The following is a 17,551-nucleotide window of genomic DNA, read 5'->3' as shown; positions in this document are numbered from 1 at the left end:
CTCCAAGTCTTGGATTAGGCAGTATTTGTTGAAAACAGTGATATTCTCACTCAAATTTTCATACTTACTGTATGAAAGCTTGACATACTGCAGTACTAGACAGCCTCGGTTCTTGGTCTCAACAGTGTTTCCAGCACATTCCATTAATATTCCATGACAGTTGAAAAATAGGGTGACAAAAGGGATGCAGCAAGAGACAGTTCCGGAATTATGCTTTACAGGTCATCAGCCCTTACTTCTGTGTTCTTTTATTATGCAAAAATAAGCAACAGACTGAGAATGTGAATTAAAAATTTATTTATGCTTTATGTATATATCTTTTCTTTCTACATCATATTTGCGATTCTTTAGGAAATCACATTTCACCATGTATATTTCATTGTACAAAAATAAAGCACAAGTATAAACATATTTACTGGTGATTTTCATTTTGATAAGTTCAGAATTTATGATTTTTCACTTGGATACTTGGATTTTTCCTCGATAGTGATTGTTTGCCTGCTTAAATCTGAGGAATAGGATAGGAAGCACAGGCAGCAACACCACACATGTTTTTCCCACGTTCAATGTTAAAGTACCTGCAAGAAAGAAAAATAGATACTAAGTTGTAATAGCTAGACGTTGAAGCCTTTAGCCTAGTAGTCAGCCACTCTTCTTGTTATTGATTCTGTTATGCTACTGGATTAAGAATCTAGAAACACAGTGATTAGAACATTTACATCCATTAGATCTATAGCTATACTTATATATGGCTCTACTTCAGAAGATCAACTCGACAGAAAGTCGAACATCATATGGTCGAGACTATATGATCATAGGTGGTTACTAGACTAATGGCCTTGGGGAATTTACAAGACTAGCTATGTTATACCCATGTTCCTTAACTGACCTTGGTTAGATGGTCATTATTCACAAAGCAAGTCTATGATCAGCACTGACTGCCCCTGTACATGAGGGGCATAGTGCTGCCCCCGGGAAAAGTGAAGCATGAAAGGTTTCACTGAGGTTGTTTCCAAAAAAAACTGAATGATAGAAAACAACAACAATCTACATTTTTGCAGGCCCCCCCCCCCCCTCACTACACCCCAGGCATATTACTCTGAGCCATTACAATGGAGAAAAAAGTAAATCCCCCAAACTGTACCATGATCTTCATTCAAAAGGTTGACTTGATCTTCTGAAGGGGACCCAGGGACCGATATCTATATATATATATATATATATATATATATATATATATATATAGTGGATATAAAAAGTTTACACACACCTGTTAAAATGTCAGGTTTTTGTGATATAAAAATATGAGACCATGAAAAATAATTTCAAAGCTTTTCCCATCTTTAATGTGACCTATAACCTGCGCAATTCAGTTGAAAAAAAAAACAAATCTTTTAGGCGAAAAATATAAAAAATAAAAAACGTACAATAAGCTGGTTGCATATGTGTGTGCACCCTTAAACTAATACTTTGTTGAAGCACCTTATGATTTAATTACAGCATTCAGTCTTCTTGGGTACACAGCTGCCATCAATTAAAGAGACTCTGATTCACCCCAAATAAAGTGCACCTGTCCTAGTAAGATTTTCCTGACATTTACTCAGTTGCCTGCTACAGTAAAAGCCATGGTTTGCAGAGAGCTTACAGAGCATCAAAGGGATCTCATTGTTGAAAAGTATCAGTCAGCAGAAGGGTACAAAGAAATTTCCACAGCATTGGCTATACCATGGAGTACAGTGAAGACAGTCAGTGAGGCTTCCAAGAGACCTACTACAACACTGAAGGAGCTGCAGGAATTTCTGGCAAGTACTGGTTGTGTACTACATGTGACAACAACCTCCTGTATTCTCCATATGTCTGTGCTATGGGGTAACGTTGCAAGATGGAAGCCTTTTCTTACACAGAAAAACATCCAGACCTGGCTAAAATTTGCAAAACAATACATCAAGTCTCCCAAAAGCATGTGTTATGGTCTGATGAGACCAAGGTTGAACATTTTGGCCACAATTCCAAAAGGTACGTTTGGCGCAAAAACAACACTTCACATCACCAAAAGAACACCATCCCCACGGTGAAGCATGGTGTTGGCAGTATCATGCTTTGGGGTTGCTTTTCTGCAGCTGGAACTGGGACTTTAGTCAAGGTGGAGGGAATTATGAACAGTTCCAAATACCAGTCACTTTTGGCCCAAAACCTTCAGGCATCTGCTAGAAAGCTGAAGATGAAGAGGAATTTCACCTTTCAACAGGACAATGACCCCAAGCATACATCTAAATCAACAAAAGAATGGCTTCACCAGAAGAAAATTAAAGTTTTGGAATGGCCCAGCTACAACCCATACCTAAATCAAATAGAAAATCTGTGGGGTGACCTGAAGAGGGCTGTGCACAACAGATGCCCTCACAATCTGACAGATTTGGAGCACTTTTGCAAGGAAGAGTGGACAAATATTGCCAAGTCAAGATGTACCATTTTGATAGACTCCTACTCAAGAAGACTGAACGCTGTAAATAAATCAAAAAGTGCTTTAACAAAGTATTAGTTTAAGCAGCAAAATGTAGACAAATGTGTCACCTTCTAAGTGCTGTTTAAGACAGAACTAAATAGAATTTCTCTTTATTAAAATAACTACTTAAAAACAAATGTTGCTTATAGAACAGGACAAGCGCTTTTGTTTATTCAAACCTTCTTCAGATCCTGTTTTCCTTGCAAAATCCATCCTTTTTAAACCAGTCTATGAATAATTGACATTCCCACCTAGATGACATCACTTTAAAGTGGTAATGCTCTTTGCATTGCTACTTCATACATTTAAGGCTTTGCTCTTTGAGAATGGGCTTTAATGGTAATGCGCCATTTAGCCCTGGTGGATGATCTGCCCTCAGATCCATTATTCATCTTGTTTCTTCAACTTCAGTTTATCAATGTATGAATTAGCTTGTCCTGTTCTATAATCAATGTTTGTTTTTAAGTAGTTATTTTAATAAAGGGATATTTTATTTAATTCTGTCTTAAATGGCACTCAGAAGGTGGCACGTTAGTCTACATTTTGCTGCTGGTTCTTTTTGTCTGAAATGGCTTTGGTGGAGTGATTTTTTTTCTGATATAAGTATTAATTTAAGGGTGTGCACACTTATGCAACCAGCTTATTGTATGTTTTTTATTTTTTTATATTTTTTCCCCCTATCAGATTTGTTTGTTTTTCAATTGAATTGTACAGGTTATAGGTCACATTAAAGGTGGGAAAAGTTTTGAAATGATTTATTGTGGTCTCATTTTTTTCTATCACAAAAACCTGGCATTTTAACAGGGGTGAGTAACCTTTTATATCCAGTGTGTGTGTGTGTGTGTGTGTGTGTGTGTGTGTGTGTGTATGTATATATATATATATATATATATATATATATATATATATATATATATATATGTATACATAGAAAACAAAGACATTTGTAAACAGTGGATAACTGCTCCTGTGTTTTATCTTTGACTGAGTTAAAAAGCTTGCAGTTTTCTAATCTACTGTGGCAATTGATGCCAAATAGCTAGAGCAGTTTTCATGAAATTTTTCTCACCTACAACTGTGTCCAAGGTCAGCCTTTTTAAAATCAGGGAACCCCTAATCCTGGAATTTTGTAGGATAATGGTATAATATACTTTCTACCATGTATGGTAGTGGAGAACAGTATTCTAAATAAAGTGGCTTAAGGGTTATGAAAGCAAATATCAGAGGTGGCATGAGCAGTAACAGGCAGATTCCTTGCTTAAGTTCATAGGTAAATACTAGGCTAGTTGTCCTTGTTGACCATTTTCCCTTTCAAAGGTGAGAACCAAATCCTGTGTCTTGTGTTTGAGAAAGAAATAACCTATTCTCTATGCCAACCCCCAACTTAAGTTTCTATGCTGAAATCCTGGATTGAACCAGGAGACCTGTAAATCTTCAGTCTAACACCCCTAAATGAGGTATTTTTGGATTGATCCTAAATTAGCTGCCCATGTGGGCCATTTTAAGCCTAGCCAGTTCCCCTCATAAGTGAGAAGCAAATCATCTACTTTGTCTCTGTGAAGTGAATACCTTAACCATTATGTCAATCCCCTTACTAAGGAAGGTGGTTATGAGGTTCAGAGAGATAAATGTACAAATTGTTAACCATGACTACAATGAGTCACAGGCCATCAAACCTGTAACTCATTGGGAGAAAAAAAATGAAAACTTAGTGAACCTATTGGTCTCATAGCCAGTAAACGAGTGCCATCATTGGTCCTGCAAGGGGGCAGATCCATAGAACTCCCTTCTCAGAGCCAGTGAGATACATTTAGTGGTTTCAGTTTATTAAGCTACACGTTCATGGAGCTGTGACTATAAATGTAATGACACTATGCAAATAATACCAGTATCGTGTATGTGGAATTACAGGTGATGACAGGCATTAGTCTCTGTAACTTCTGCATTAGTAGATTAATTCCTGTGGCCTTTGTCATTCTGAATGTGAGCAGACTGATGAATCTGTAATCCAGTATAAGCTCCTTTACAATGTGAAACTGAAAATGATATAGTCTTGTGAGATTCTGCCCTCAGATATCTGTGCTACTTAACCATTTCAGTTGGGTTGCTCAAAGGATCATAAATGTTTAGATCAGTAATATCTCCCAATCTTTTGATAATGCTGAATATCATTGTTGTTATTTTTTTAATATTCAAATCTTGGTTATTGTCCAAGAATAATTTCCACAGTTTATTATACTCTTTTATTTGAAGTTCCTTTGTAGCTCAGTACTGGATTGGCTTCTTTCGGGAGAATCTGGTCATCTGCATATAAAGATGTTTTCAGGTTTGAAGGCCAAAACCAAATCACTGATCATGAAAATAATGAAGTCCTAATATCAAATCATGGGAGAACTCCTGCCTTAAACATGCTCATCTGCAATATTTATAGCCATAAGAACACTAAAAGTTATTTCCTTTAGATAACTGCTGAACTGTCAAATTGGACCTTTACCAAGGCTCATCCATCCATGTCCCCACACCTGAGTTTGACTAGTAGCTCAGGTTTCAGTAGGAACTGGTTGGTGAGGATGGGAATGAGGAGCCATTGCCAGCTTGCCCTTCCTAGGGGAGGATGAGGCTCTGGCTCATCACACAGGAGACTCCCTACCAGGAGCAGTAGCTGTTCACCCAGTGGAGCTCTGAGCTCACCAAGCTCACACTACTGTAATACATCCTCACCATGTAGATGAGGGGAAACTAGCATGCTGGACATTCTTGTCCACAAGCTCACACTACTGTAATACATCCTCACCATGTAGATGAGGGGAAACTAGCATGCTGGACATTCTTGTCCACAAGCTCACACTACTGTAATGCATCCTCACCATGTAGATGAGGGGAAACTAGCAAGCTGGACATTCTTGTCCACAAGCTCACACTACTGTAATACAACCTCACCATGTAGATGAGGGAAAACTAGCATGCTGGACATTCTTGTCCACAAGCTCACACTACTGTAATACATCCTCACCATGTAGATGAGGGAAACTAGCATGCTGGACATTCTTGTCCACAAGCTCACACTACTGTAATACATCCTCACCACGTAGACGAGGGGAAACTAGCATGCTGGACATTCCTGTCCATCAAAAGTAACAATTGGGGGGTGGGAAGAGGCATCAGGGAAGGAGGGGTGCTCCTAAGATGATATGGTAGGCTGTACCCCAGGAGGACCAGCAAGATGGTCCTCTCCTTACATGACTCTCACTGTGGAACAGATGGCTGACGGTGGTTCTCAGGCAAGACCATATGGGCTGCTGGGCTCTCACCAAGCCCAGGAATACTCAGCTTCCATTCTCCTGGAACAAATGGGCCAACTGGCCAAAGATTGAGGAACCATTAGCAAAGTCCTGGGGAGCAAGAAAAGGAGGTTATCATGACTAACCAATTCAAGCATCTGACTTAAATCAGAAATGACACCCAGTAATAAAGGACTTCAGTGTTAGCATAATCTGTGTGAAAGTGCAGTAGTCCTCTTCTGAGGTAACAGACCATACATGTCAACTGATGACAGCCGCTCAGAGACGGTCTTTTCAAGTAATGTGGTTAAAGGTTTCAGGTTAGAAATACACATGTAACCCAGGACATATTTTGGTGAAGTAGCCTTAAGTAGGTAATGAAGAACCAACTGGATGTGTTCGTGAAACTACTTGGGGAAGGAACATACCTATGATGAGGGAGGGATTATAAATACAAACTAAAGATTTCATGATGCTAGACCCTGGTAAAGTAAGAAGAGAAGGGTGAAGTAATGTCACAGAAGGGCTGTAATTAGGTTCAGATTTTCTATTTTTTTAAACCTATTGACATATTTGTAGATTAGAAGTAAATGTACCATCAGCCAGTCAGAATATTATTTCTGGCTGAAAAACCAAACATTCTAGGCATTATGGGACTGCTGCCTGCCTCACAAGCTATATCAATGGTAATTTTAATGTCATTATGGGGCTTAGAACAGAAGAAATATTTGTAATCTGGAATTATTTGTAATGTGAGCGTGAAACAAGTTTATCTTTAAGTAAGAAGGGTTGTGTGTAAAGTCTTAAGTCCTGTTTTGTCACTTGGGTTATGAGATTTAGGAAGAGGAATAATGGCAAAATCCCTCTTCCTGAGTACTGTCCTCTCCCACTTTGTGTCTGCGTCTTGCTTTGCAATGGAACTGTAGGCTGCTGCTTTACTGTGATTACTGGGAGAGATTTAGGTTTCCTGGTCAAGGGTTTGTAGAAAAGACCTAATGTCTGTGACTGTTACACGTGTGAGTTCTTGGCCTTAGATTTGTGTGTGTGTGTGTGTGTGTGCATGTGTGTGTGTGTGTGTGTGTATTCAGCTTAGTAGTTTAGGAGTTTTGCTGAAAGGATTGTACTTCTCGATGCTGGCTTGTCATTTACAGGGATTGGAGTGCACAGGGCATAGTTCAGCTCGCCTTTATGTCTGCTAGTAGATTCAGACAAACAAAACCAAGCAGCACAACTGCATGTTCCGTCCATGGTGTGCCATATGATTTATTTGCACACTGAGGGAGGTTACTGTGTAGAAAAGCCAAGCACAAGGTCCAGGGCATTCAGCAGTATTCCATGTAATGTTCTCATAACATTGACTTTAAAGATAGGATAGGTAGGCTAGCAGTTGTGTTTGCACTATCATGGCAAGTGTTAGGAAGTAACGTTTATGTACTCAGCAGTCTATCTATTTTGCCCACATTGAATTGAGCACCCATCATTTGAAAGAGACATTACTCATAGTCTGGTTTAATTGTGGTACAGCTTATAAATGGCTGCCTGTCCTTTTCGGAATCTGGTTGCGATAATATGTAAGTACCGGAATTTTAATATTGTAACCAAGAAATAACACTCCAAATGCATGTCAGAAAAAACAAAATACAAAGTATATGCACACTGGAAACTGACCACTAGGAAATAAAAACAATGTTTATTTTTCAGTGCAAGTTTAAGCACTTTTGTCCTGTAATTTAACCAGACTACATCAAAAACTAGCAAGCAGTTGTGCAAAAACATTCAGTTGGTTCTTCAACGCATGCAGTTCCCAGTCAATAGCAAAAATCCTAAACAAATCAAACAAACACCCCCAGCACTCCCTGAGTGGTTAAAGTGGCAACACTGATTAAAATAGGTGAGAATGTGTTTGCAGTAAAGTATCTATATAAAAAAATAAGTTGAATGCAGTGAAGAACGGCTGGGTCATTTCTATTATTGTCTGTAGACTTACTCAGTAAAGGACCTAACTCTGTTGAAAAGTTGGCTTTTGTACAATGCTGTGAGCTAAGGCACTTCCAAGGGAACTACTGAAATAAATTTGAAATATTGGGATGGCAGTTGTTAATTCATAGGGTCCGAGCTAGAAAGGATTTACAGAATGATAACAAATCTGATCGTGTCTTGTTATACCACACAGAAAACAACCGAATATGACATAAACCTCTACAAGCTTATTTCCTCTTATTGCTTCATTCTCTTCTTTGGTATCTTTTTTTTAAATATACACTAGAAGTTGAAATAAATGAATTAACATGTGTTTTTATATGCTTTAATGTAATCTGTGCATGTATCCATGTGGGCATACCACTGTAACATTCACAAAACCATTAAACTGACTATAGCTCTAGCTGTTTCTTTAGTTATGTATTGTAATGTCTAACTTTCAATGGATAGAGATCAGTATTACTGTTCAAGGATCACTGCTTTATCAAGAAACTAGTTAGCACAGGGATCTTCCCCAGTGACATAAATAAGTTTACAAAGGCATCCATGGGTACTCTTTAAAATAATGATAGCAGTTAGTTACCACATGCTTCACATTTATAACTGAAATGTAGAGATGATAAGTTTTCTATAAACCTAGACACTAATACTGAAATGGTTTCTGGAGAAAGCATTAATAACCAGATCGTGTGATGATTTTTACTGTTGATGTTTATTGTGAATAACTTGCTACAAAGGTAAAAGAAACACTTAAACTATTTTCAGGGTCTGTCCATCATTAGTTAACTGCTGAGGGACATATGCCATGCTTTGAACAGGTTGATAGAGCACTTTGTTACATCACCATCATATACTCTTACACTCTTAGCACCTAGGTACAACCTTTTTGGAGGGTAAAACTAGTAACATAAAAACACCTACTTAAAACATAAATGGACAAAAGAAAAATCCAGTCATTTCATTCAGGTAAGTAAAACATTAATTATGTTCAATAAAAATCCTCCATTCACATTGATCATTTAATCCTAAAGGCAATAAAGTGCCATATTCCAATATATGTGTTCTATTTAGACAGCAACATACCACCACTTTCAGAATTCCAAATTTGTTCCAAAACTGTAGCTTTGAGTTACCATCAGTACTAGTGTTTCTGGAGTAGGATTTCTTATCACCTGGTATATTCCTGTATTCTAGTTTTAAACTTTTTATTCCCAATGTAGAACCAAACTGCAGGAGTGTGTATGGGCAAAAACTACTAAAGCTATATTGCTATGCTTCCTAAGAGCATGGGTTATCTGCACACTGCAATCTTGATTGCAGAATGAACGTCCACCAGCAGGGTGCTAACATACAGGTAATGCCTGCTGAAAAATAAGTCTACTGCTTCACAGCAGCATATCAAGCTATCGTGATGCTGGACCATTAAAAAAAACAGCTTCCATTTTTTCCTCTTGCTAAACAATACTTTGCTGTTTAACAATCATAAAACTAGAAGAAAAATATATAAAATAAAAAGTACACACATATATATGTATGCATATATATGGCTCTACTTCACAAGCTCGAAGTTTCAAAACTTTAAACTGCAAATCGTCAAGTCCATAAGATCAAAGTTTTGAAACTTCAAAATTGTAATAGAAAAAAATAATGTTTTTGCAGGAAAGCAAGCCCCCTGCACTCCCCCACCCCTGCTAAATAATTCCTGTCCTTGCATATTTAAACTGGTGCATGTGAAATAATTCCTGCTTTAAAACCTCAGCTTGGCCAGCTAGAACTTGGTTATATTCAACTGGACGTATAAGAGAATTTAAGTACCTTTATCTGCACTTTTTTTTTTAAAAAAATACAGTATTTAATTTGATTTAAACTGTGTATGAAGGAGTGTTGAAGGAATTTTTAACTGAAGTTATTCTGCTCCTCAGTTATTCCCACCCACCCGCCATGTTTTTGTTTTGGTGTTAGTCTTAGTGGCATTGAAACTGCCCGCCCCTCAGCCTGCCTCTGGGCCCATCTCATTTGCTCACTCAACTGAGTGCAGTGAGATCATATTCTGATTTCAGGCACTCCTACTGTGTACAAAGAGAGCATCTGGGAAATAGAAAAAAAAAAAAAATTAAGCTTATTTCCTGCCTTTCTTGTTAAGTGGTATAGACTATTTGTAGGCTTCTGAGCCCCCAAGCCCTTCTGTGTTTGAGGGAAGCCTTCTAGCTTGTTTTTTTCTTATAACTAGCCAGTTTTCTAGTTTCAGCACTCAAATCTGTTTCTTTGATCTCAGCACTTGTTCAGAAAAAAAAAAAATTTCATCTGCTTTTACTGTACTTGTGTTTCTACCTACTTCTTTTTACTTTTGCATCATCTTAAAATACTCATTTGTATTTATTACTGCTTGGTGTAACTCATTCTAAGCCTTTTGGTTTAAACACTTGGGCTTCGGACCAGTTAGTTGTTTTGCACTGAGAGGGTTTGTGGTCTGCACTGTTGTGGCAGAACAGGTAGCTTACATCCTTCTAGGTTGAGAACTGCTGATTGAGGGCTCAGTGTCTGTTATTCTAAAAGTGTATTAATTCTGGTTTAAGCACTTGGGCTTTCAAGCCAGTTATTTTACATTAAGAGGGTTCGTGGTCTGCACTCTTGTGGGAGGAGAGGCTGGACTCTGCCCTTCTGAGCTGGGAATTTCTGGTTAAAGGCTTATAGTGCATGCATATCTGAACTGTTTCTTACTGAAGTTGGTGCGCCTTGTTTGCTGTGGCATAGACTGGATTCGGGCCTGCTGGATCTAGCTTTGTTTGTGTAACTTGAGCACTAATCCAGACATTCTCTAAAGTATTCAATGGTATTTATTACTGCTTGGTTGTAACTTGATTAAAGTGTAGCTATCATTCAAGTCTTTTGGATTAAGCACTTGGGCTTCAGACCAGTTGTTTTACATTAGGAAGGTTTGTGGCAAGCACTGTAGTGGCAGGACAGGTAGCTTTCATCCTTCTAAGTTGGGAACTGCTGATTGAGAGCCCAGTGTCCAAGTGTATTAGTTCTGGTTTAGGCACTTGGGCTTCAGGCCAGTTATTTTACATTAAGAAGGTTTGTGGTCTGCACTCTTGTGGGAGAAGAGGCTGGACTCTGCCCTTCTGAGCTGGGAATTTCTGGTTAAAGGTTTATAGTGCCTCAATATTTGAACTGTATCTTACTGAAATTGGTACACCTTGTTTGCTCTAGCATAGACTAGATCCAGGCCTGCTGAATCTAGCTTTGTTTATATGCTTGTTGTTTGTTTGCTTGTTATTTCCCTGGAAGCTAATTCCACCTAATACGCAACTTCTCAGCGCTTCTGTGGATCACTAGTGATATCTGCATTGCTTACTGTACTTATTTCCTTGTTTCACTTGAAAGAAAGTTAATGTTTGTCGTTTTTGCATTTAGTTACTTCTAACACATTGCACTCAAGTTACCTGGCACTTGCTCACTAAAGCAATTATATAAGTCAGCACTAAAAATTAAAAGCACTACACCCTCACTCCCCACTGGCCCTTGTTTTCAATTAAGGATTTCCCAATATTATTCTAGCATGTCCAAAGGTCAGTTGTCAATCTCCTCTCCGGTCCAGCTGGTGAATCTGGGAATCTTGAGGCAATGTTATAACTGCCTCATGTACACAGACAACCCTCTCCTCCTCCCACATAACACAAATACTTGCGAGAGATGCAGCTATTTAGCCAAACTGGAGGCTGAGCTCTCTCAACTCAGGACTGGCAAGACCAGACAGGAGGAGAAGGCAACTACACACACCACAAAACCAGCCTCACATAATGCTACCACTCCACTGAATCAAACACATAAACACACAAAGACATACTCGGAGGCTCTGAGTAAAAATTTACCTAAACAGCAGAGGCCTCCAAAACAGACACCCAAACAACTGCTACCTCAAGACACCCCACAAGCAACACATAAACCACAAAAGCAGTGTGCAAAGCAGTCACAGCCCTTAAGGCCAAATACAACACCAAACATACTTGTCATAGGTGACTCCATAGTCAGACACACTGACGTCCCACTCACCAGGCTGAACAAGGAGAGGTTCACAGTAAGCTGCCTATCGGGCACTAGAATCCGCCACATAACACAAGCACTCGGGTCACTCCACGGCAAGTACAAATATGACACAGTCATTGTCCATGCTGGTGTGAACGACCTGAGACGTACCTCCCTGGACTACATGAAAAGAGACATAGAGGAGCTCTCTGATTATGTAGCCCAGGCAGGTATGACCCTAACCCTGAGCAGTATCCTTCCTTCACCAAGAATGATGCCACAATATAGAGACAAGATGATCAGCTTTAACAATTGGCTTAATGTCTGGTGTCATTCAAAGGGGATCCAGTGTCTGTCTGCCTGGGATGACATGCTTGACAAGCCACGCTGTTTCGCAAGGGACGGCTTGCACCTGTCACCCCTGGGATTCCGGATATTGGCTAAGGCTCTTGCCACCCCCATAGTGCCTTTTTTAGGCAAGGCTCAAATTCTAAACCTACCACCCTAGAAAACAAAAATGGGAAGAAACTGAGGGTAATGCTGCTCAATGCCAGAAGTCTAAATCTCAAAATGCACGCACTCGAGGCCCTTCTCAGTATGGAGAACATCGATGTCTGTGCTGTAACTGAAACCTGGTTCAAGGCGGTTTTACCTCATATCATGCGTTCCGGCCCCAAAACCCGGACCACACCACAAAAGGAGGGGGTTTATCCATATTCATAAAGGATACCCACACCTCCAGGTTGGTGGCAATGCACGAAGCTTCGGAAACCATCCAGGTGCAACTAACCATAGGCAAAACTGCTCTACAAATTGTAGCATGCTACAGGCCACCCTCTCAAACTCAGGAACCCCACACAGCCTTCCTGAAGACACTGGAGGGTATAAATGTATCTCCAAACACCATCATATTGGGTGACTTCAACTACCCGAATATAGACTGGGAACATTACTCAAGCCCTAACTTTCTAGCCCAACGGTTCTTTGAGTTCATAAATTCAAATGCCATGGAACAGCTAGTCACTGTTCCCACGAGAGGAGAAAATATACTAGATCTCATTGTCACAAACATGGGGACCAAATGCTCCACACCGGAAGTATATCCCTCATTGGTGAGATCTGATCATAAACTAATCTCACTGGAAATCCACATCCCGCCCCCACCCCAAACAAAAAAGACCATAGTGAAGAACTTCTCTAAAGCAAACTTCACACTACTCAAGACTGGTGTGGTATCCTTCAAGGCCCCTGAGCCAGAGGAAACCACAACCCAAGCTGGAAGCCCTTACAAATGCCTTCTATGAACACCTCCAGGACTGCATGGATCAGGCAATCCCAAATAAAACCAAGACTCTTTCCACAAAGGGCAAACGTCCAGTCTGGTGGACCCCAGCCATTAACAAACTTTACAATAAGAGGAGAAAGCTATTACATGATAGAACAAAATCCATAAAAGGGAAGTCACCCTGATCATTATTAGTAAAAAATACGAGCACTCATAAAATCAACTAAGGCCAATTTTGAGAGAAAAATTGCCATGGATTCAAAGGACAATCATAAGGCCTTTTTCAGCTATGTTAGGAACCTGGGTGGAAACTCCCAGATATGCTCAGAATTAGTCCAAAATGATACAAAAATCACTGAACCCACAGACATTGCCAACATACTGGCAGACAGGTTCAGTGCAAACTTCACCCCTCTCCCCTAAAGGAGAGATAACTATCCCAGCCGAGTGTAGCCTCCCGGACATCTCAAATGCGCAGGTGAAAGCTGCTCTCTCTAAAGCTAAAACACAGCATCAATGGGACCGGATGGTGTCCCCGGCTGTGTGCTACACGAGCTAAATGAGGAATTAAACCCGCACATAAGGCAGCTGTTTAATCTCAGCCTTACCACAGGATACGTGCCCAAGGAGTGGCGACGGCAACTGTGGTCCCACTCCACAAAGGCGGCGCCTCTACGGACCCTGGTAATTACCGCCCCATAAGCTTAACAAGTCTAGTCTGCAAAGCTATGGAGAGGATCATAATGGAGCTCATAAACAAAGATATAGGGGACTTGCAGACATTGACCCGACCCAGTTTGGCTTTGTCAAGGAAAGATCATGCCTTTTGAACTTGGTCGACTGCTTCGAAACAGTCACCAAGGCCATTGATGAGGGAAAGGCAGTCCATACAGCCTACCTTGACCTTGCAAAGGCTTTCGACACAATACCCCACTCGGGTATTGTAGAAAAACTTACCAGCTTAAATGTAAACCCATATGTCACAAGATGGGTTGCAAACTGGCTTAAGGACAGAACCCACAGGGTTAGAGTTGCTGGCGCTGTGTCAGACTCCAAGCCGGTCACAAGTGGTGTCCCACAGGGCTCGGTCCTTGGCCCCCTATTGTTTGGCATCTACTTCTCAGAAGTACAGGCCAACATGGGAGGACTTTGGCTGACAAAGTTTGCAGACGACTGCAAACTGGGCGCCATAGTGGAAAGTGCATCGGACACGGATATCCTTCAGAAGGGACTCACGGAAACAGATAGCTGGTGCCAGAGCCATGGCCTGAAGTTAAACGCCAAAAATGTATAGTCATACCCTTCGGGAAAAACAAGGTAACCCCAAGCTACCATATAGGTGGCAATCCACTAAGCACAGAAGAGGTTATCAGGGACCTGGGGACCCAGGTTGACAGTGGCCTTTCTTTTGACACTCACGTTGCTAAAGTGGTTAGAAAGACCTTCTACATTGCCCACCTGATCATGAAGGGATTCACATCCAGATCTAGTGAGGTCATTGTTCCCTGTACTCTTCACTTATCAGACCAATGATCGAGTACAATGCCCCATTCGGGATGTATCTCACCCGACATCTGCAGCAATTGGAGAGACCCCAAAAGTTCCTCACCAAAAGGATAAAGGGACTCCAAAATCTGTCATATGCTGCCAGATTGAAGAAACTCCAGCTCTATTCAGTCGCATACTGTCTGCTCAGAGGTGACATGTGCCTGACATACAAGGCCATGTCCAACCCGGAATTAATGGACATGCTCCACCTCAAAAATCCAAATCCACCAAAACCACTAGAGCAAGCGACTTAAACCTTAGCACGGATATAAATAGGACATGCTGGAGGGATAGATTTATCACTCAGAGACTCCCTATGCTGTGGAATAAAATCCCGGTCCATGTGAGGCAGAGCACCTCGCTGACTCTGTTCAAGAGAAATCTAGACCTGTGGATGGGAGATCGTAGGTTTACCCCGGGAATCATCTCTGTGTCACTGCTGGACAGAGGCACAACAAACTAATGGGCACAGTATTTTTTCATATAAGGGGTGGCGTAAGCCACAAAAATTTGGGCTAGGCTTATAAATGCCTTAGGGTAGATAGCCTAGTATAAACCTATGAACCTATGAACCAACTCCAAGATCGCACTGCAGTGAGGAAAACAGTAAATTCCCCATTCCATGGTATAGGTTGTTCTTCATTCAAAACGTTCAAAGTTTCAAAAAGAAAAAATATATAAAATAAAAAGTAAAGAATGCGTGTGTGTGTGTTTGTGTGTGTGTGTGTGTGTGTGTGTGTGTGTGTGTGTGTGTGTGTGTGTGTGTGTGTGTACATTAAATGTAAAATACTTCCTTTAATAATTACATATACTGCAGCAACTTTGAAATATCACAAATATAGTAATAATAAAATGCAAAACTATATAATAGCCCATTCTGTAAGCACAATAATGCCTTCCAGTGTGGGCATTATAGGGGAAATAACAGACCTTCTAGAGGCTGAAAGGCTCTCCCCCCTGTGGTGTCAGTTCTCATGACACCTCTTGGCAGTCAGTTATTCTCCCAGTAACATCCATGCTGTTGGACATTATTACTAGCATATGAACCTGGTAGGAGTCAAGATTCATTAAGCTTCTTGGGTTCTGCATCCAGGAATTTACTGGACTCAGTCATTTTAAGTAGAAAACATTGCTTTTCTTTCTTGCATTTGCAGTACAGAAAATCAGAAATGCAGAGGCTTACAATTGATTTAAAAATGCTCTTACCCATTTATTCCCCATGATGGGCCCCAAGAGTTTTTAACGATCCAATATGGAGTTCCATTCTGTATATCATACCCCACTGCCAAGACTGCATGATTGACATCATCTGGAGTGCTACCACAGGTTGTACTGCATGAACAAAAATGTTGTTGTTAATCTTAAAACAATATATGAATAAAGCAAAACATCAAACAATGCATAAGCATTATCCTTTACTCACTGTATTTGACAGAATGTGTTTATTTCTTTGTGCAGAAGTACAATTTCATGAGGCTGAAGTATTGCTTATGTTAGTTATATTATACTTTTTTCTTTTGATTCTTGTTGTTTTAAGTCCTGTCATTGTGAATTGCTCTGTACCTTCTGTACAGGTTTCTTTCCTGTGTGACCCCCCCCCCCCACCTGGGATTTACTGCATAAAACAATATCTACCTTCTCCACTGAAGCTGGTTATCTTAATTAAGTAAAACCTCTGGGAAGCAAGAACCTGACTCCCTCCAGCTTTTCTATTGTAATAGGTGAATTACAATTTAGTTTTTGTAAAGTGTTGAGGCTTAAAGGTGTATGCACAACAACAGTGAAGGGATCCAGCCAGCTGCCACTAGATTGGGTCATAATACCTTGAATCTGCCTTACACTCACACAGTGTTCCAGTCCCAACCATGCATTGTTTAATTTGGTAAAGTTTTGCTTTTACTTTCATTATAGTTTCTATACTAATCACAACTCTCTCCATAACTGCCAAACAACTCTTTGTGTGCTTGCAGTGATAATTATTTAAAGTATTCCACTGCTACTCAGATCACTCTTTTGTTAGATACTGATATTTTTAAGCGTATTCCTCACCTTACACTGATAGTTTTTCAGCCCTTCTCCCTGTGGGGGCTGGATCCGCTCTGTTCGCTACGCTCACTCTGCTCCCCTCCCTGGCCCCATCCCCACCCTCCCCCCCACAACATCATCCTTATACCTAACCTTACCCCTCCCATACCTCACTTCCACCTATCCTATAACCTCTTTAGTTATTTCCTATAGTCATACCTTACCTCTTAACTAATCTGCCTCCACATCTATTTTAAATAGGGCCATATAGTGTTATCACACTACATTCAACCACCATTATGTCCCTCACTACTTTTTCTATGCTCTCACTTCTCTCACTTACACTCTCTCTCCTAATAATAATCACAACCTTCCAGATAACCAATGTGCCTCCTACATCCACCTGTACAACCACCACACATAACCCACATTTACTAAGTTACTCTAACATCCACCCTAGCTTATTCACAATTAATACCTCTGTACTATCCAAAGTAAAAATTCTACCTCTCCACAGACACCCCCATTATTACACCACCAGCAGCAACTATACCATTTTCAAGAAAAAAATAAGTATAGCTCTCATAATTTGGCAAAGCATTATATTCCAGTGTGGTGCTGTACATCCCAACCCAGGTCCAACTCTCCCCAGCCCTAGCATACTTAGTAAATCTCTTTTGCTGTCAACCATAAATATCCAAAGCCTTAGAAACAAGATACCTGAACTCCAGTCATGGATTTCACAAAACAACTCTGATATTATAGCAGTTGCCAAAACCCTGGTTGAAATCATATGTAAAAGACACTGAGTTTCTTCCCCCAGCCTACTCATGCTTGAGAGCCGATCGGCTGAATAAGAGAGGAGGAGGAGTAGCAATACTCTTCCCTAGCAAATAT

General features: G+C 40.3%; 1 protein-coding gene across 1 annotated transcript in view; it reads right to left on the bottom strand.

Annotated features, from left to right (window-relative positions):
• Positions 1 to 280: 280 nt before the first annotated feature.
• The window catches only part of CTSH (cathepsin H), a 368,554-nt gene continuing 351,283 nt past the window's right edge, over positions 281 to 17,551 (bottom strand). The window contains exons 11-12 of the mRNA XM_044077716.1: positions 15,836 to 15,961; positions 281 to 578 (exon numbers count right to left, since the gene is read on the bottom strand). Of these exons, the coding sequence (XP_043933651.1) occupies positions 503 to 578; positions 15,836 to 15,961 (202 nt within the window). The 3' untranslated portion in view covers positions 281 to 502. The remainder of the gene's footprint in view (positions 579 to 15,835; positions 15,962 to 17,551) is intronic.

This window comes from Protopterus annectens, chromosome 7.part0, assembly GCF_019279795.1.
Source record: "Protopterus annectens isolate FY-2018-M chromosome 7.part0, PAN1.0, whole genome shotgun sequence".
NCBI classification, from domain to species: domain Eukaryota; kingdom Metazoa; phylum Chordata; order Ceratodontiformes; family Protopteridae; genus Protopterus; species Protopterus annectens.
This window is presented reverse-complemented; position numbering and strand designations above follow the sequence as displayed.